The sequence below is a fragment of the Vanellus vanellus genome (assembly GCF_965231255.1).
Source record: "Vanellus vanellus genome assembly, chromosome: 7".
Classification (NCBI taxonomy): Eukaryota; Metazoa; Chordata; class Aves; order Charadriiformes; family Charadriidae; genus Vanellus; species Vanellus vanellus.
In genome coordinates this window covers 19,024,492-19,046,949 of record NC_138912.1, presented here as the reverse complement: position 1 = coordinate 19,046,949, position 22,458 = coordinate 19,024,492, and the positions used below count along the sequence as shown (strand labels likewise).

At 36.3% G+C, this 22,458-nt stretch overlaps 1 protein-coding gene across 1 annotated transcript in view; it reads right to left on the bottom strand.

The window, feature by feature from the left end:
• PLCE1 (phospholipase C epsilon 1) overlaps positions 1-22,458 on the bottom strand; it is a 135,240-nt gene that overhangs the window by 40,472 nt on the left and 72,310 nt on the right. The window contains exons 3-6 of the mRNA XM_082486127.1: positions 19,083-19,399; positions 4,482-4,627; positions 2,417-2,675; positions 1,495-1,703 (exon numbers count right to left, since the gene is read on the bottom strand). Coding sequence (XP_082342253.1) covers positions 1,495-1,703; positions 2,417-2,675; positions 4,482-4,627; positions 19,083-19,399 — 931 coding nt within the window. The remainder of the gene's footprint in view (positions 1-1,494; positions 1,704-2,416; positions 2,676-4,481; positions 4,628-19,082; positions 19,400-22,458) is intronic.

Genomic DNA, 22,458 nt, shown 5'->3' with positions numbered 1-22,458 from the left:
GTTACCTATCTGCAGTTTTGTTCATTTAAATTTAAAACTTTCATTTCAGTGTCATATGAGCTTTTTTTTTTTTGCATTTAATTCCTACTTCGAGTGGAACTTACTAGATTATATTTAAATATAAAGCATAAATAACTACTTTACCAAGAGTTGATTTCATAAACACACAACAAAGCGAACTTCATTTTCTCTATATTGTTCTTTATATTTAAATTCTACTTTGTTCATCCAAGCGAAATGTTGATTTCCCTAGCTTATTCTTCATTTGAACTGTGATTTGCAAGCTGATTTTAAAGCATATTTATTAACAAAAGTAATTCCTGGAAGAAAGTCTTTGACCAGAAGTAAGTCGAGAGACAACATAAATGGACAGAGAAGTGGGTCTGCCTTTCTTGGCTTAATTCTACTGCTTCCCTTTCCAGAAGCAACTAAAGCCAGATGTGAATAATTCTATTAGAAACCATTCTTTCAGGAAATAATGATTATTTATCTGAAATGAAATTTAGAATTGCATGTTAATGAAATAAATGCATTTAAAACAGGAAGATGGTAGGTTCCTTCTTAGGCAGTCACTTATCAGATTTTATGTCTAAGTAGCTGAAATACATTGGATGCTTCTGAACACATGGATATTTCTGATACATGTTATCAATAAAACAACTCAAGCAGTGACCTAAGCGCGCTCTTTTATGCAAGCTTCAGCTCTGAAAAGTACAGTTCTGTTACTTAATTTGAAGTTACCTTAACACGGTTACTTAGATTAAAGCTGACCAACCTATGCCTATACGGCCCACAACTTCACTGCAAAGCAACATTCGAGATGCGAAAGTGATGTCTTGAACTCTGCATTTACCATATTTCTTGCTGGTGAATAGTAGAGAATATACCAGGTCTTTGAAGTGAGAATCTGAGATTACTGAACCCTAGGCCTTTTTACACGGGGCACAATTAAGTAAACTTCTGTGCAAAATAGCAGGACTACAGCAACCTGAAAATTCAAAATGTGTACAAACTTACAAATGTTTTCTGGACATAATTTAAAAGCCTCAAACGAACATGTCCTTAAAAGAAGAGGTCTTCTGAAGGATAATAAATAACCTTTATTTTTGAAGAGGGCAGAACACTGCCCGAGCATGCAGAATGTAATGTTCTGAGCTCTGATAACAGATATGTCCTCGTGCTATTCCTGTCACCACAGATCAAAATTGTAATCGTAACACTGGATTTTTAAAGCTGTATGTGTAAGACGAAAAGGATTTACCCTTATCGTGAGAGGAAGTAATTACATCATGAGAGAAAATATAACTATACACAGAGTTTCCAAGTATTTGAGTGTCAGATACTTAGCATAACTGCAGGGGAGAAAAGTTCTGAATCAGAAGAGGATAAATACAAGGGAAGATGTTATTTCTAAAAGCGAACCTTGGTAAAAGGAAATTAAAGATTGAAAACATGTAATATACAGGTGATGACAGAAAATAAAATGACACCTACTGGTACCGGTTTTTGTCCTTCAGAGAGTTTTTTCTTGAATCGCTCCCTTCACTACAATTATCTTCACCCTCTTCAGATTCCAAACTGCGATTGCAGCTCCGAATAGTTTGAAAGATATTGTTTGCTGTCGATTCTTTTTCTGGATTATTTAAACCATCTTGGCCTACTCGCTGCAAGAAATTATCTTGTCCACTGTAATCTGAAACAAACTAGAGATATCTAAAAGATTAGTATACTAATAAATAGAGTATCACGTCACCTACTTCTCACTGAAGAAATTTTAACAAGAATTATGAATATTTAAGATATATTTCTTATTAGCTTCTAATGGGATTTTGTACCTACTTCAAATCCTAAACAGATCAAATCACTGCATAAACCAAGTAACTTCAGTTACAATAACTCTTGAAAACTTTTTAAAAGCCTCAGTCTTAATCTTTTCATGAAACAGGGGCATTTTTCTTTTAAAACCAAAATGATAAAACTCAAAGCAATTGCTTCTTTAACACAGAGAAGAAGCTTGATCCACTGAGCTTCTGAATTCCATATTTAAGAACTGAAAACCTTCCAATTATCAATGATTTAAGTGGAAGGTCAGAGCATTTAACAAAAAAGAGTTATATCTTTAAAGATTTACATACTTATGTTACCCAAAGTATAAACACCATCCTTTGGTACTAAAGTTAATTTCTCAGTACTCCGATATTAAACGAGGTATAAACAACCACATCTAAATTGCTACAGTAACTATGGGAATTAAATTGAGGTCCATATAACTGAACAATCTTGTAACAGTCTGTTTTAGAAAACTTTAATTTGAGAATGCATTCATATAAAATAAAAATAATATAAAATAAAATAATGTAAAATACAGCACTGGATGGTCATGAACACAACCTCTTAGAATATCAATCTCATCTACCTCTAATGTTTCATCCTGGGAGTTATATCGTGGACAGATTCTGATGAGGCTTGATGCTCCATCCAAAATTTCACAAAGCTCTTTTAAAAATACACCACAGAAAGGAACGACTTTACAGCCTGGAATATTGAGTGCCCGGTTGACCACTTTCCTGTATTCAGATGAGGACTCATGTTGTGCCATAGCATCTTTCAGACTTCGCATGGTTTCAATATCAGACTGGTCCATAAATTGCCACATTTTTAAAACTTTTCTTGACCTATTGCAAAAAAGAGACCACAACATTTATTAAAAAAAATTAAAATCATTTACATTCGAGTTCAACACTCGCAGCATATATGTAACAGAGGTAATTATCATCACTACTCAGAAAAGAATTCATGAAATCAAGGCCATTATTTTTATGAAAATTCTGGTTGATGGACCATTTTCCCACCCTTTGAATTATTAAAGAACAAAACTAAAAAGGAGAAACAAGCAGTCTGAACTACTGGAGTAACATTTTACATTTTAATATAAGCCCAGCTGCATAAGACATCTGAGCAGGCTTTCCAACATTTTCATTCTGTCACTAACTTAAATTTCTTAGGCCCTGGGAAGAAATAAAAAGAGATTAAGAAAATGGCATAAAGATAAACCAGTTGGTTTATTACAAATTCCTTTAGTTCTATTATGAACAATCCATAAACTTAGCAAAAGTATTTTTTAAAAATTAAATGTATTTAAAACAATTTACATTGATTTTTTTCCCATTTCACTTACAAAATAAATTATTTATTTTCATGCTCTCAGGCACTAATGCAGTGCTGTAGATGAAAAGAATCTTTGATTTCAAACACAAATAGCTCCTGATGCTCCCCGAGGACGGTGAGTACTGCTGGGAGGTCTCTTGCCTTCTGAACTGTATGTCTACGCAATGGTATGGCCTTTCTACCCACCCCTGGCCCCAGACATACCAAAAGGTCTGCAGAAATACTAAGAGTAGAACGTCCTTAACCCCACTTTCCGTTCCTGTCCCAGAAACACTGTTAATCAGCACTAGCCTTCCTCTGCTCTCTTTCCCTTGTGCTGCACAAATGCATTAGAGATAAAATTAAGCCCTTAATTTGCTTAGCATTTTCCCTCACGACTTACATGGCTTGGACGCTGTGGATACACTCTGCTCAAAAAGACTCCCTGTGTCTATGAGTGTTTCAAATGTGTTTTATATACCAAAAATGTAAACAAATAGCTCAATGAGAATCCTTACTAAACCACAAAGAGCGACAATACAAACACTTTAAAGCTTTGTTACACAAACACTATATACGAGAAGGGTCAGAGCCAAAAGATGGGGGAAATTTGATCTTAACTCTTCTCTGTTCAGTCCAATTTGCCACCCCCCGAACTGCCTGTGCAAAGGCACTGCTTTCCTGCTCACCCAGCCCTGTATGAACCTGCAATTCCGTAGGAAAGCTAGCAACAAGCTCTCTTTAACCCCATACTCTGTCTTTCTCCTGAAGACACTGCAGGTCTGCCTACATAAGACCGTAACAGCATGAGATACCAACATCAGTCAGTGTAAGTATATTGCAGGAGTTAAAAAAAAGAGGTCTAGGTGTTCGTTTGGGTTTGTTGGGGTTTTTTTGTTGTTCTGGGTTGGGGTTTTTTTTTTCAGAATTTAGGACTGACCCTTTTAGAATGGTACCATGACTATGTTTCGCTTGTGTTCTGGAAACTCCAACCCCAAGTTACATTAGTTTTAGTTGATTAGATAAAACACAGCTGCTTTCCCATGTTCTTTGCACATTTTATAATTTTCTGTTTTAAAAAAAGTATGTTTTCTAACATAACTTATTTAGCGTGTACCAGGAAAAAACGTTGGTGTCTCTAGAGCACTTTGAAAAAGAAGGCTTTTAGCATGCTTCATTTTTCCAGAAGGGATTACTAGAAAGTCATGGGGTGAGATGATGTGATTTAGCCACGGATTTCTGTCTAGCCCATTGTTCTCCAGAGACATCTGCTTAACAGAAGCTGCAGTGTAATCTGTCACTGAAAAGCCATTTAAAAGGAGAGTTGCCAGTACCTTAGCCCTGCCAGAAATTCCATTACAGCATTGTAGTTGCCCATATTCCAGCAGCATTTTGCCACATGTACTAAGTATGAGAAGACTTCTCGTTTCTCCTCCATAGAACCTGCAGTCAAGATCAGCCAGGTAACCCACGAGCTCACCTTGTAAAATAAAACGGACAGTACAGTCAGCCAAAGCAATGTCATTTGGAGTATATTCATGCATACTTGATGGATAATGTGGGGTTTTTGGTTTCCTTCCATCAGGAGGGTATGAGTTAAAACTACTCATACACTCATGGCCAAATCACATACGCATTGCAAACACACCTTACACACAGACACACTCACGTTACAACACTTAAATCATTAACTACTCTAGAAATATTTATATTAAACAAAAACCTACTGTATCTTAATATAAGATATTCCAAATACACATTCAGGCTACAGAAGAAAATTAACAGCTTAAGCTAGCACTGATTTCTAAAGCTGCCAGAGAGATCTGAAGTGTAAATTCTCATTAACATAGCTTACAAATCTCAGCCTCGCACTGAATAACCCTTGTTCTTACATCATAGACAGTGAAAGTTGATAAATTGGAATTTTTATTTTTGCTTAATTTCACAAACCTGGTAGTTGGATTTAATGTACAAATTTGCTAATTCCTATATGCAATGTACATTTAAAATAATTCACATTATCTATTGGAAAGATGACAAATGAAGTAAACAAAAAACCCCCCACCTTCCTAAGTGTCACCATACTACCAGCTTCTGTTTGGTAACTAATTAATGTCAGAATCAGAAATTAACTTAGTACATGATTCTGTTAGTATTTAAACAAACAAAAATCAAACCTTCATTTTATCAGTGTGCAGATTTTCTTTCCAGTTTATGTTCCCACAACATCCATAAAAAGTAGCTATATTTCACATGGAAACCTAATTTAAACCAACTGTTCCTTTTTACAATATGATTCCCCGGGGTCTTGATTTTTGTCATTGTGTAAACACTTAGGAAGCAATAAACGTGATTTGTTTACTGACACTGAGTTCCATTTTTTGGTCCTGAAGGATTCAAGTGTTTACAGATAATACCAGTGTGAGGAGAGGCTTATAAAAATTAGAAAATGTTAGTTCAGCCCCCCAGGGGGTATAGACTTTTATTTAAAAAACACAAGCATGAGAAATAAAATGTAAATGCATTAGTACCAACAACAAAAAAAAACACTAAAAATATATAAAAATACATAATGGCTTCCATTTACGCAAGACTATACAGACACAGTGTTCTGAGCCTCTCACTCCTGAAAGAGGGAGAACAGTCAAAGAATATGAAAAATCTAAGTTACTATTTAACCTTTATAATGCCCAAATCAATCAAGATTTGAGCTTAGTTGAAATTTTATTTGAAGTGCTCAATTGGTTATTTCCAAAATGTAAAAACTGAATCAACAATGAAGTGCATACCTGAAGAGCGTGAAGGTATGGAAAAACATAAAAAACACCCAGAGTACTGCATGTCAAATGAGGGCAAAAACAGAATAAAAGATAATAAATTAAATGCATAAAAAGATCAGAAATTGTGAAACAAAACAGTTAAATCTGTGATTCAAGGTTGGCACAGATTTGTTTGTGTATGCTGGAATAAAATTACATATTGGTTTTGGATATTATTCCCATTTTCCAGAAACAGCTCTGTTAGGGAATGCAAATGCTAAACATGCAATCTCACCAAAAAAATTAGTATTTGTGTGGTATGAAATACCAAGTGTGGTAATGACAGTTTGATTAATATGTGTTTAAACATATTAAAGAATAATATAATTCTAAATAGATCTGTTTTCATCTAAGGTAGTAAAGATGTAATGTCAGGAGAAAACAGTATCAGAATTGATAAAGAATGTCTATAAAGGCAATTGAATCCAGACTCCCCATTAAGAAGCGACCTCGAAACTAGGACAGTCTCTCGTTGAAATTTTATTTAATAGAGAGTTTAGGACCGCTATAAACAGTTATGACGAACTCTTACAAATGCTCTGTAAAAGCAAACAAAAAATTACGAAGGTCAGCGCGAACAAGCCTTTGCAGCCTCGAGATGGCATATGTATATGTAAGAGCAAAATAAGGGTGCAAAAGGCAGTAGTCTCCCATGAAGCTTCTGCTCACTCCTCTTGCAGGACAAGAATAGACTTACAGGAAGAGTAGAAAACATTTTAAAAAAATCTTTCATTAAACAACAAAGAGAAAGAAATTGTCTGAATCTCTAAATTTTAAAACTGAATGGGCAAAGGCAGATATAATAGATTGAGCAGAATAAGGGGCAGAACTGAGCATCTAAAAATACAACCCACTCAATAAAAATAACGAACATGCCAGCTTTAAAAATGTCAGTATTTTCGTATTTTCTGGAGATCAGGAAAATTGTGAGGAGCAGGCTGGGATAAGATGCAGATAATGGAAAATTTCATTCATATCATTTTACATGTTGATGAATTTAGGAATGAAACAGAATTGTTCCTCTACATATGCTACAGATTGTTTCAACTTATGGTTCTTTTATGTCATATGTAGCAGTAGCCAGGAGTATAAATTGTCCTTTCTGGTGGGTCTGAACATCATCAGGTCTCCATCAAGTTTTTCTATGAATTATTCAAAAATTGTTGGTTGATTAATCTGAATGCATCATACAGCCCCCAGAAAGGGGGATTATGGGCTTCTCTAAAAGCATAATAGCCCGATACCCCAAAACTGGTTTCTTAGAAGGCTTCATCAGCCTGAGAACAGAACAGGGATGATTAAAATGCAACAGTACTGTCAGACAGGAGGGAGCAGTGGAAAGGAGCTGTGAACAAAGGCCACCTCATTTCATTCAGCGAGATTATTGCCGAGTGTTGTGCCTAACATCTGCAAAACTTTTCTTCTCCTAGATTTTTTTTTAGTGAAGACAGCTGGAAAGGGAGGAGAATGCAGTCAGATAACAGAGCTGAGGGGGCATTTCCCCAAAATTAAATGTGCTCCTGGAGCCCAGCTAAGAAACAAACACAGAATTAATAAGCAGAACTCCCAGTTATCCACTTAATATGCCACAGAGGATTTTTCTCACAGAAGTTTTGAAGGCGGGAGAATCTGGTTGAATCAGTAGGCTTTAAAGGAGCAGAAAAATCAAAGCTGAACTTCCGCTGACTGAGGTCGCTTCCCAGCTCTGAACTCCCTGAAGATTTTATTCTGCTCAGGAAGACTGAACTGACGGATCCAATAACTTTATAATGAAGAACAATATTCTAAATAAATGCCCACTGAAATAGCTTGGGCATGGCATTAGTTTGAGATGATTATTCATAGCGGCCATAGCTAAAAGGAACAATGTACAAACACCACTGCAATTCAGGTAAGTTGAAAGGACTGTGATTTTCACAAAAAATCATGTTTGACAACTTAGAGGAAACTTAAGTTTAATAGTTAAAACCTATGCTCATTAAACAATACTTAGTAAACATACTCACAAATTTTGTGATTTATTGATAAATATACGAACAATCCAGAGTACATCCTCAAAGGAATGCCTCCATAGGAATCACCGACATTCTCAAATGACTGTATAGCTGCCACTGGATCCCCAAAATACCTGATAATGCATAAACTACACTTTTCCTGCCTGGGATGCATAAAGCTTTCTCTGCAGAGATGGTGTTCAAGAAATAACAAAATTGTCAAGATCTTCATTCAAACGAAAGTTCAGAATTGGGATTCCCCAAATGTTGTCCGTGTACACGTGAGCTAGATGCACCTCACACAACAGCAGGCAACAACTCTGTATACATACATATTTCTTGGTGAATACGGAAATCACCCGGAAGTTGAATTGAAAACCCTGAGGCACGTTGGCAAGTAAGTAGCACAGACAGTATCCTGGAGTGGCACAGTTTCTCTGTCACTAAAACCTGGTGTGATCTCTACCTCTACGAGGGGCTTTCCAGCAGGGTGAACAGAGCAAAGGAAGGCTCCGTCCTCACCAGAAGCAGGCAGTGACTTCTGGACACTTCAGCCAGCTGGATACAGAACAGGACCTCCTCTTCCAGCAGTTCATTCCCGGATGACTTGCAGAGCTACCTCCCCAGCTGCATCACACCCGAGGAGCACCCAAACTGAGGATGAGGTGCACCAGGTAGCCAGCTGCCTTATCATCAGGCTGTCCTTACAGCAGCATGAGGGCTCCACAGCTCTGGCACTGCCTGAACTAGCTTGCTGCGGGACCAGGGGCAGCACACCCCAGCCAAAAGAGCACACAGCAGTAGCCTTGCCAAGAAGATCAAAATAACATTGCAAGTATTCATCAGCATGAGCGGTAACGCTTTTTGGACCAAGTTTTTGTGTTAGCTATCACTTTAACATCAGATCACAATCTATATATCCACATATTAATCATTATTGCCTTAGTTTACTTTTTTTCCACACTCAACTTACATAGTTCTGTTTACGTAACTCCTTTTACACTCCCTTCAGAACAGAAATCATCACAGCAAACCTATAATTAGATTTCCGCTGCACTGCTGATGAGTCTGAAAAGTATGAGAAAATGTATCCTGGCTTCATTTGTACAATCCACGATTGCAAGACATAAGAAAAGTCAAAAACTGAAACACGATCCACTCACGTTGATAATAACATCGGTCTTTTCATTCAGATGGATAAAAATGAGTGTCCTTCTGGATTACTACATATTAATATTAAGTAGTAAACAAACAAAATCAAATCAAATAGATACTTAGTTAAGATTTAAGTATTTTTTGGTGACCTACTACACAGAAGCACTGACAACATTGTGCTAAATTAATATTGAATATGTTGTAAAGTAGCCTAAATTGGAAATTTTCAGAGGTACAGGAGCCTCCTCCGAATCTGAGTCTGAGCACACAGGATCTGCATCAGATGTCTGGGCAATGCAGTTCGTAGCTGAGCAACAAATTCAAGCACAGTAGTACATAAAGATCTGTATAGTTTTAGTTTTATTGACATTCTCTATATATCACCTCTTACTATTTTAACTGCACTTAAATCTATTCTTTTCAGTAAACTTTTTATAAGGTTTTTAGGCTTATCTTACTTTGATCAAAGTTTTCAAATAAATTCAACTTAAATATTGCTAATGCTTTTAGGAAAGGCATATTATAACTCAGTGTTAACCTTCAAACGTTCTGTGAATACTTTTAAGTCAGTGACTAAGTTTCATTCAATGTTTCAACTTACTTAACTTGGAATTTTTCACAATTGTAGCAATGCATTTATTTAGGATAGACAAAGCTTCATTTTTCAGGACTTCACATACCCAGAAGGCTGCAGAGATTTCTGCACTGATTTTCAGAATTCCCTTTTAATTTGTATTTTTTTTAAAAAAGGTAATTAAATAGACAGAAAAGTTCCTATAAGTCACCTGTCAGAATTAATACCAGGGATACTTTTTTTAAAACTTACAGCATTTTATTAACGAAAAGTGAATAAATCCACCCTAAACTTTCAAACATGGGAAATCTATATCAAACATTCAAAAAATAATATGAGGTTGTTTCTGACTGCCTGAACTACCACTGATTTAAAGTCATGTCTACACAGGCAAAAATATCCCAATTTGTCAGGGGCAGGATACAGCTTATTACTGATGCTCAGCTGCTTTTACTAACAGAATATGAAGGATATAAAAGACACCCATGATGGAACTTGATCCTCAAGGTATGGCACATGACCTTAAATTCCTTACAAGTGTAAATTACAGGACTGTTCACCATTTATTCTACAGCAATCCTCCTCCATGCAGTACACACAATGGAACAGAGCGTGCTGCCTGCTGAATTATTAACTGGATCCCTAAATTTGCTATGGATTTACTTTACTCCTTTTCTTCTTTTAGTTTTCTAATATGCAAGATTATTATAAATTCATATATATATATAAAAAATGATTTACTGTCCCTTAAATAGCTGCTAGAGAATGTATTCCATGATTTTTTTTGAATGGGAATTAATTTATTGCTTAGCAGAATGTAAATGCAGAAGTGGTATCGAGGGAGGAAGCTAGTAAGAATCTCCACCTGTGAAGCCCAGTGTTTTGTCATTTGTACTGCTTTACACTCATTTCCGCAGCTCTTAAGTTTATAAGGCTCTTACAGCAAATCCCAAGCTACATATTTCAGTGGGTGATGCTACATGGAAGAAATGATGTCTTCTATTTTTATATTACATTTTTTAGGAACTTCATAATACTTGAGAGATGCAGCTTCCAGAGGTGAAATCAGCAAACACAACTGTCTACCTGAAGGTAGACTTGCCGTTGCCAGCAAGTAAAATAAAACCTTTTGGCTTACCACAAAGTAAGATTACAGTACATACCTTCCCTAACACCTAGCACATACAAATTAGCCACGGGTGTCTTTCTATAATAAATCGCAGCTGACTTATTTACTGCCTACACTGGAGTAAGAAAGCAAGCAATTTTTAATACTTATGAAATAAAGCATGTGTACGAGAAGTCTCTGAATACAAAACAAGAAGTTGATTTTTCAGGTATCCAAAGGATAAGCATGACAATCTGTACCCATTTAAGCAAGCCATTCTGGTTTTAAATTATTTTTTTTGATAAAAATCAAGAAATTGAAGTAAAATCTGAAGAACATGAATAATCCATGTAAAACAATAACCCTCATCAGATATCATGCAGTATTTATAGCACATTACATTGTTTTAAAGCAGAATTCTTAGTATATCAGTGTACTGCGATTTCTCCCTCTTTAAACAAAAAATTAAATCCATCTTTCAAAACATTACAAACTCCTTCTGCAAAGTAACAGTGTTGTTGAGGAATATTATTCTTTTAAAACCATAAGGAGCAGACTCATATTTATGAGGCTAGTTAGAACACAAGCAGTACATAGCATTAGCTACCATCAGTTCTTTTGCACTGTGAACTGTGCGCAAACCCATCACTGCATACTGACGAATATAAGGATCACAGTATATAACACAGAATTGGTTTATTTTACATAGGTTACACTAACATTTCATTATTAAAATGTTGGGATTATGGCATAATACGCAACGTAATTTTCAGATGCATTTTTTAAATCTGAGTATTTTAAATTGCATTACCTTACGAACAGATGGTTCACTTTACATGCTTGAGTGAAATTATATAACCTTACAAAGAACATTTACCGTTTTAAATCGGATTAAACACTATTCCAAACAAGGACTGGAAACAGTCTAATATTTGTACAAACACAATCTTTTTAAAAGTATTATGCAAACCCATTTAGGCATTGCAAAAAAATGCTGAACTAAGAGACAGAGCGCAATATTTATTTACATTCCATTATTTCAGTAAAATGATATGTCGCTGTTTTGCTAGTCAGGGTTTAAATTTGTGTTTTGAATGAACAATGAAGAAAACTCAGAAATTTAAACCATTAAAAATAAAACTCTCATCATCATTTAGTCTCCTAAATAGCCATATTTTTAATTAACTTTACTGAATATAAGAATGACTTGGCAAATGATGGAACCACCCCAGCAGCAGTGCTATACTGGAGCAGTTCAAACATTTTTACCTTCTCAGCTTATTTTTTGGCAACTCAATCTTTCCAAAAAACCACCTTATATATAGAACTTCTCATTTTGCATTTTCAGTTCCATAATGGGACTACCTTCAGACAGCTGTTTGAATAATCTTTCAATCTGGTGCAACTTTCAATAGAAGACATCACAATTGCTTCATATGCATATCTCAGTGTGGAAAAATAAATGCCTTGGGTTTTTTTAAGTTTGTATTGCTTTTCTTTTACTTGAAGCTGCGGCCGGAAAGATCAAGTTACAAGAGACTCTTCATGTTTATATTGAGCAATGCTTGAAATTATTTAAACTGTTTACAGAAACATAAATGTTTACAACATGTATATTGAACTTCGGTTTCTGTGGTTGCTTTGCTGGTGAGAGGCAGAAGAGTGGCTAGGAGTAAAAACCATAAACGTGCAAGAGTCTGGGAGAGAAAAGACACAGAAAAAGAAACAGATGGCCTGGAAGACTGTGGCATATCATAAAGATATGATACCGAGTAAGGACCACAGGGCACTCGAGCTAAAGAAGCAGGGCAAACTCATAATACCATACAGCAATCAGAGAAAAGAACTAAATGGAGAAAGGCACAGCAGGTAACAAGGACAGACGGAAAAAACTATGTTGTTACAGTTCTCAGGGTCCTAAAACACCCTTAGGTACCATTTCCTTATCTCTTCCCAGCTACCAGGGCTCTGCTAACTCTGCAGAATCTCCTTAACAGTTTCCTCCTACAGTTTTTATACGTCCACGAAAACTAAATTTCTGGTAGTCAGTGCTCTATCAGAGCAGGAAAATTCATGACTACTATTATTTTTATTATGTGCACAGTCTTAGAGAATCCAAAAGCCAATGATTTTGCAAAGCTAGATGCTACTGTATTTCACTCTCCTCCTCCCACGCTAGCCACTAATTCACAATCAGCTTTTAATTACATTTAGTAACAGGAAAGAATACCTGTCTTCAGCTTGATTCACTGCCTTGCTCTTATAAGACTTTATGATCAATTTGATATTATTAGAACCAAATGAAATATCAGCTGTGTCTCGCTGATGAGTATATGTCATGCCCAAGTCTCCACTATCACATAACTACAGTTTTAATCAAACCGTTAGGACTATGGGCTTTATTTATAGCTGGTGATACTGAATGCATGCAGCCCAAAATCTTCACAATAAATAAAAAACAAATAGCAAAATACCCTCATTAATTATCTGTGTATGTGTGGCACAGACAACATGCATCCTTAAAATATACCGAAAGAGTCTTCTCTATCTGAAAAAGATTTAGAGAGATGCTAATTCCTATATTTCAACACTTCCAAGTTTGGAACTATACACCTTTTAAAAATACAGGAAAAGTACATTGTTTAAAAAAAAAAGGCTTCCCTTACTGTCTTTTGGCAATAAAACCAGAATCTAAACAAACTTAGAATATGCTACCAAACTTATTTCATAAAAATCTTATTTAGTCACCTGCTGTTGAAAATTTAAACCAAATGCATTCAGAGTACCTGAAACAATGTTTTCTTCAAGACATTTATAAAATAACAGAACTACTGATACTAACAGGTAAGGAAACAGACAACCCAGAGGAACAAAATGTATAACACAAACAGAATTTCAGGTCAAATAGGTTAAAGAGACAGAAATATCATTCCCTTGCACCCATACCATTTGAAACTTCAAGCTGCTGCAAGAAGACAGTGAGAGAAAAATCAACGGGATCCATTCATTCTAGTGCTCAATTCTCTCACAACACACTAAGTAAAAACAGCAAAGTTACTTTCCACATTTTCAGTTTCTCCTTTAAATGTCTTCTGAAATATTACAAAGAATTTTTGTTACATTTTCTATACAGTACAGAGACAAGAAATCAAAACAATGATACTTTATGTCAGCTGAGATTACAATCTGCCATCCTAGAAAATGAGGATGAGCACTGAATCAATGAAAGTTTAGGAACATATCTGGGATTTAAAAGCGTAGCAGTTAAACTTTCTCCCTTTACTAATTTAACTTTTCCTTGGACTTTGTATATTTGTTAAATCTGATCTAAACTTCAGGATTTAGGAACAAATGGAAAAAGCTGCGTTTTAATCACAGTATTATAAAAGAACATTTCCAATAGTTTCAATTTCAGCCACATTTAGGTGTCCAAAATAGTGCACGCACTGCCCAGAAGAGCTGCAGATACAGGTGAACACCATATAATTTTCTCTCTTTTTTTCTAAATCCACAAAATTCCTTGTTTGGTTTTCAGTGTTTGATGCTACGCTATGATATTACCCCAATGAAGTGATTGATTGGATCTGTTCTTTACATGGGAATTAGCACCTTGCTAATTGCAGAACACTGAGATGCATTTCTTCTTAAACAAACCTATTTATTTATCTTCATTAATTCTGAAATATGTGTATTTCAACTCCGTTAGAAGTATGGTATCGTTTCTTTCAATTCTGTTCTCTTCCTCATTAAATACCTGATAACTATTACATAGTAGTCTATACTCTTTCTGCAGCATAGCATGTAATCATAGTAATTCAGTAATACCTTTTGTCTGCATCTCTCATCCTTCTGTGGTTATCCATCATTTTTCACTTTTCCTTTTACAAGCCTACTGCATCTACTCAACATGTTGAAAAGTCCTCTAATTATTTGATTATTTTTAAATTTAACTTTAGTTGTATGAACTATTTCTTAAACAGTAGTGACCAGGCTTTCTATAGCACCATTACAGAAGTTATTTAAACTTCAGTGGCAATCTCCACCACGTCTACCGTCTTTCTGTAGTACCTCTAGGGAAGTGAAGCCTGAACAAAACATGTCTATATGTAAATATTACAACTCTTTAGTGACTGGATTATATATCATATAAACTCTGTCTGAAAACTTCATCAGAGACAGTAAATCCTGCAGAGAAACTGCAGCATTACCAGATTATAAGATTCATATTTTCCTGTGAATATTTTATTTCCCTGTGAATTTCTGTACAGACTTGAGAGCTGGAATGACCCAAAACTTTTAAAATACACATGAAATACAATCCAAGAATGTATTCCATCCATTTTTGTGGGATTCAAGCAGATCATTCATTACTGACCTTTTTCACAACGTATTTTTGAAACAAGTCATTGGGTGTTCAAGCTCCTTGTCATGGCAGCCACCTCGATTAAAACAGCAGGGAATAAACTGATACTTGGAAACCCATGACAAGAAAAGACACAGGGAAATACATCATGCCGGAATCCCCTCTAGTAATTGTATGTCAGGTCTAAGCCATAACCATGCCCTTCTCAGACAAAGGCAGTTTCTGTTTCCCAGCCTCAGCAGCACAGGATTTGCCAGTTGTATGTTTGTGCTACTATTTGTTGAGCACTTGACAGTAGCTTTAATCTGTGCTATCCATATTTCATGTCTCTACGCTACTTACACTACTACACTTTTTTTTCCCTATTATTCTTGACATTGAAAAGAAAAAATGTATACATGAAGAGGATCTAGAGATTTTCATCTTTTGTGAATATTAATAATCTATTTCTCCGATCTTCATTGTTTATTTTTTTAAGATAATGTATCAGAAACAAAAGCCACTCAGTTATTAGTTTCATCCAGTATCTGTGAGAAATAAAGGTGTCTCCAGCTACAGTAGAGTTCCTTGATGTACCTCTGAATTTAAGGTCAAAGCACTCACTAAAGCCCTGCAAAACAGGGCAAGGCTATCCCAGCTGCCAGGGGTAAACGAATCGTGCCTCGTCCATAATACAGAGGACACCCCGAGCAGACACTGACATTATGACAACTATGTTCTGATTGTTGCAGGTTAAAAACAAATTGTGTGGCTCCAGGCAAGGTGTAGCAGGCTGTGGAAACCTTGCCACAAAGACAGTAACAAAGGAGCTCTCCTAACATTTTAAGTTGGTTACCTCGCCTTTAAAGCAGGAATAGAGCTCCTTTTTTCAAAACAAACAAAAAAAAAATCAGGCAAGGCCCACAAATTAAATTTATACCACCTATCACTACTTATTTTTTGCATTGTCACTTGGTACACTAAGATACTGGTTAATGTCCAGCTGGCCAATAGCTTATTCAACCTTTGTCAAGGAAAGGGCTCACACACCCCACTTCAAAGCGAAGTCCTTCTGGCCTGAGGCACAACCGCAACTTTTCTCCTTGTGCGTGAAGTTTCTTGTGATGCAGATTTCTCACTGTGTACTTCTTAATTTGGTTTCTGATTTTTTTTTTTAATCATTTTCACGCTTTTTAGCTCCCCTCATCAGGCTCACAATGTTGTGATCTCAGAACAAGAGTATCTGACAGAAATGCATTTCCATTGTAATACTCAGAGACCCATAATTTTCAGAATCTTGCAAGACTCTCAAGATGTTAAAACAAGATACAGATAAAATGAAACATTGGAGTTGGCAAAAGCTCCAGCTACTATCATGCTGCCTTTCTACAGAAAAAAGATGCTATGAAGTGTTCCTGGTGGATCATCAGCATGAACATGATCACTGAATCACTTCCAGTACTTTAAGTCAAAACACCTTACCCGTGTAATACAGCAAAAGAAAATGCACGTTACAGGCTTCATCCAGTGTTAGACAGTATGCCCACCATTACGCTTTTCCACAAATGAGAATTCAGTAGGAAAAATAACAGCACTTATTTATTGCACATTCAGCTGTGTTAATTGTCTTCAAGTATCAATTTGACCTGTTGCAGAGGGCGGCTTATTTCTGATTCAGTTCTGCAAATCTTCATAGACTATGTCCATGACAAACGCCTAAGGCTGCCCACTCACCAGATGTGCTTTCTCCCGTGTAAGTCTTTCCTATACCTTTGAGACCCCGTTGAAGTGTAAATACTGTAATTCATATTAAGCAACACTAACCAATAGTAAATAGAAAAGTTTACACAAATAATTGGAAGATATTCATACTCAGTGTATCTCACCAGTAACAACATTTAAATCATTCACACCTAGAAAATAACACTTTTGTAACAGCAAGCATATTTAAAATATAAGGGAACCACGTGATGTTTCCCAATATCTACCACGTGATCTTGCACTCTGCAGTCAATGGGAGTTTTCACCTTCAGTCATGAACGGGGGGTTCTGGGAGTTACTGGAATTTAAACAGTAAATAACAGTAGTAAAATTTACCTCAACAAGACCAATTTTTTTCCCTATTTTTCACTTAAACTCTCTTTTAAAAAGATATTTTAGTAATTTGAAAATATTTTGATCTTCATTATTTTTAATTATTAATTTATTTTATAATACTCCTGCAGTCCTCATTCAAACTAAGTTTCCATGAAAATATCAGTATTTTTTCTATTAAATAAAGAAGTTCCTTTGTGTAACAAAATAGCAATTATTGACTGTCATTTTAAACAAGTGTTATAAAGCGTTCCTCATGAATATGTAGTAAGTGTCAGAAAAATTACTAAAAAGCATATTGCTTTATGAAAAGTCCTCTATATACTATAATAGCTCATTTAACGGAACAATGGCATGAAATTCTTTTCTTCCCATTAGGTATCAGAAGCCTGTCATCCTAAAAGTCATTCTGGCTCCCACATTATAAATAAACTTCAGAATTTCTATAGGCAATGCCAAAAACATCAGCAAGTGCTCATTAACTTTTGCCAACAAAAGCATGACTCTTTGCACAAGAATTTTCTTGCCATTTATAAACAAAGACATTTTGAAAGTTCACGCTTGCGATTGGCTATGGCAACTGATATACTCCACCATAAGATAAAGCAGATAGCAAAACAGTGATTTATTACAAGCAGTAAATATTGTACAATAACTCCATTTAAACATATAACATCCATGTTTAAAAACGTTCTTCCAGATTATACTTAAAATAATCCACTGCACTAAATATTATACAATCTACGCACCGGATATTCATCAATTAATTCAAATTATATGAAAAATTATCCTGTAGCATTACCACACAAGTAATGCTAGACTACAAAAATTGCAAAGTCAGACCTCTAATACTAAAAGATAACGTTGACTATTTTACCAAAAGGTAACTTTAATGTTAAAATTCTCATTTTTGTGGACTAGTCTCAGTCATTTCTGACAAGACTTCTTCACCACCTACTTGCTCTTCAATCCTGTGACTTTTCAGTGTCAGAACACATGATGGTAAATCTAATTTGTACAGCTAAGCACAAAACGCCCTAACAAACTGCTTGGGCATTGTGCCTCACCAGGTCACACTAGAGCTTGACCACTCCACCTTTTTCCCACTGCTCTCACTATGGTGCTCACTGTAAGAGAAGCACCACAGGAAAGAGGACTCTGGCTGGGTCAGCAGGTAGATTCCTTTCCAGCTAGGCACCAGCCACGTTTTGATTTGAAAATTGATCCTTGATCAATTTTCTATTAAACTCATCAGAAGATCACCTTACTGAAAATGAAGCAAAATCTAAGTAAAGAACTCATGAACTGGCTTACAGAAACATGTCATGTTAAATGGCACTTCTTTGTATAGCAACAGTCAAGACACACACAGCGATTAAATAAATAAATAAAAAGTGTGGATTAGTGTAGTTATGTCATACAGAATACAGGAACTTCTAGTTTATAGTACTTCTGTGCTGACTCCTAAGATCATGCTTAGTCTACAAAACTCCAAAACAAATAAATAAAACTCCAGCTCCTGAACATAATAATAAACTGACTGAAAGTATACCTCATGCTGTCAGTATAAATACAAAGAAACAGAAGTCTGTAATTTTTTTCTTCCTGTTTACTTTACAATGTGCAGGAAAAACTTAGGTTGCAGTTTTCCAAACTCACTGAGCAAATCGCTCACATAACTCCTATTAAATTCAGTGGAAGTTATTTAGCTAAATCCCCTGGTCATCTTAACTTACATTTCAAAAATTTGTCATTACAGCTAAATTCAGCTCTGAGAGATAAAGGAAATAACTAACCCACAAATCGGGTAAAAACCCTTATGAAAAGTAATTTAAAAATGTTGGCTTACCTCATTAAACCTTGTCACAAGATCTTCTACAGCATTATGTTCACCATTGGGGGAAGAAAGAATAGTAGCAGATATGGAAGCTTTAATAGACGGCAGCTTGCTTTGACATTCAGCATTACCCAAATCCCTGGTTAAAAAGCAGAGGTAGTCAATGGGTAAGACTTTCTGGTAGAGCTCCTGCTCCTGCTCGGTCAGAATGCTGGCAACCTCCTCCGGGAACTGGATGAGGTGCTGCAGTTCGATCAGCTCTTTGCTGATACCAGCCACGTTGGAGGGAAGGACGCTGGAGCTGGCCATAGATGTACACGCTTGACGTTCTAAAACAAAACAAATAAAAAATTTATTATGTTTCGCCTTTAACTCTTGGGCCAGGCTGTGCAAAAGCTAGACAACTTGTTCTTTTTGTTCTGTTCAACTGTTCATTCGTTTATTCAGCCATACACTATATCCTAACCACTTTATACTTAAACAACCTAATACGTTCTTTTAGTTGGGGTCTTTCTGCATATGTCTATAAAACTACATGTGATATTAGCTAGATAGCTGGTAACTAAGGCTTCTGAGATTAAGCTACCTGCCAAAACATGCTCACTTCCTGACTTATCCAAATGCCTGCTTCAGTCACCTGCTGCCGTGGCAAAACTTCAAATAAAAGCATCATCTGGGCAGGGTGTAGCTCTGTTTTGCCTCCACGTGAGTCCGCAGTACAGAGGGGTTGGAGACTTCGACTAGGGCATTGGGACTCTACTGCCACAAGAAATACTGTATAATGATCATGTGGTCAGCATTTTTCTTCATATTCCTCTTTCTATAAGATACAATTTACCCGATCTGAGCGCATGGTGAAACTAGATGTCCAAAGTTACAAAACATTTTTCATTCCTCCGGAAAAATGCTTGTATTTGGGAGTATGCATGTTTTATCCGTTAGTACAAAAGATTCACGGTAGTTTTATACTATCCTAGCAGTGATGTCCCTTGAAAAATAAAACTTTTCCTAAGAAGGAAGAAGCCAAGCTTCCTAAGACCGTGTGGGAAGCTTGAAACATCATCACAATGATTCCAAAACAGTGAGTATGAGTCTTCCAACTAGATAAGTTTAGAATGGGCTCTCTGAACAATAATTTTTCAAGAATTACTTAAATGTATAAACAGTCATACTAGTATATTCAGTACTCTTCTTCCTTCCCAGGACGAGTTGATTCTTTTGCATTGCTTCATGAAATAACTTTAGAGGTTTTCTGCACACATAATGGAGGTACACTCCAGATCTATCTTTTACGTCAATTTTTTTTTTTTTTTTTATATCAATAAACTGTCATTTCACAGAGGGGGCAAATATCCTTTCTGTTCTCTTAAAAAAAAAAAAGCCCAAACCAAAACAAACAAAACCCCCCAAGTTCATAATGACTGATTACAATTCATACTCTTATAATAAACATAAAATATGCTATATGAGGTTTCCCTTGTTACATTCATTTTAGGCAAACTACATTATCAATCAGTGGGAAGTTGAAAAGACAGAAAATTGCCCTTTTTAATATATTCTACTAAAAGTCAAAAGATAAATTTTAGCAACCCTAAATAAAGCCTTTGGGCTAACAGAACAGAGAAATTTTCAAATACATAAAAGGCTTCTGATAGAGCCAAAGAGTAATTATTTCTGTATCTAGACTGGCGAGGAAAAAAATGTAAGAGACTTAATTTGCAACAAGCAATACCCTGGTTACATAGTGGGGAACAGGTATAACTTGAAGGATAGTGAAGTAGTGCTGTAGAATATCTGCAGACATCAACAAATCGCTGTCACTGAAACTTCTGCAAGGAAGATCGGGGGGGAAAAAGGCAGTTAAGAACACCATGCTGACATATTTTGGGCAGCAGGTGAAGCGCAGTGAGCTTCTGGGCTTCCTTTCAGTCTTGTTTGCTTTGATTCTACATGAGACTCCAATTCTGTTTTCTATTTCAATCTGTGCTGAACAATTCTGAAAGGTTTCATAAGGAACAGCTCTTAAAGCTCATTTGCACTGTTCTTGACTTTTCCACGGAACAGAAGCTTATGCGAAAATAAAAACAATGCAAAATATAATGTTTATTTTATATTACAGGGACTGTGTATTTGCATAGTGCTTTGCATATACGGACTGAACTGTCACTGTCATAACCAGCATTTTCTCAGAAAGAGGAGGATACAGAAAGCATGACACAAACATCTGCTGCCTAGAAGTCACAGTGCCTCCCTGACTCCCCATGCATGACAGCTCTTCCCACTCAAGTGTTTTCCTGGGAAATACAAGGTGCTCTGCCAGCCAGGAGAAGGCAGGAGAAGGCAGAGAAAGTACAGCCTGTACCAGCCTCTCCTGTGCTTCACTACTGAAACTGAGGGTGTACAGGTTGCGTCTACATTGTTAATTTATTTTAGATCACAAATGCACTTTTGAAGCGAATCTCCCAAACATCCTCACTTACTGCGCTTTAGTTTACAGTCCTGGAGCACATAAACTGGATCCTTTTCAGATGAAATTGCACCAGAAGATGTGCTCCCAGACAGCAACTAACACAACCCAAATGCTATCAAGCTGTAGCTGAAGTCAGGAAAGACAGTTGGATCAGACAGGTCAGATCATGGCTTGGCTGCAGGTGATCACCTAACGCAGGAGACAAGACAGCAAGCAGCGTGGACAATGCAATGCCATAAAAATACTGGTACTTTGCTAATTCAGCATTGTTTGGTAACTACAGTTATAAACACCTTATATCTATCAATATAGTAGGAAAGGAAGGCATGACTGGGCACTGCTTATAGAGTTAAGTAGTAACCGATGGAAGAGAGATAATACGTGAGTAAAGATGAGCTGTTCCCCAATGCCCTGCTTGCTGCACTTAATATAACCTCTCCCATCTAAGCACAAGGCTCAACACACTGCAGTGACCAGAGGCGGTGGCTCCAACATGTATTTCCGGACTGCCAGAAACTACTGGGAATACCTCATTTGAATTTTATTTCACTAGATTGACCGCCCATTGACCAAGTCCAGCAGAAAGCTAATGCAGGGATTTTTAAATCCTTTAATGAAACTACCTGAGAGATAGCATCATCTTCTGTAACGACAGCTTCACGAGCCAGTTTCATTCTAACAGAAAAATGAAGCTGACAAAAAGAAAATCTTTTTGTGGAAGCTAAGCCAAGATGATTCCAGTCACAAGCTAAACAAGATCAGCCACTGGTATTGCTGGATTTGGAAAAAGATCGAAAAATAAGTAAAACTCCTCCTGATTCAAAAAACCTTAATTTCAAACTGGCATTTCTCAATTCTCCATTAAACTGGAAGAACTAAACAAGTGCTGCATCTTTAATAAAAGAGTCCGTGGAACAA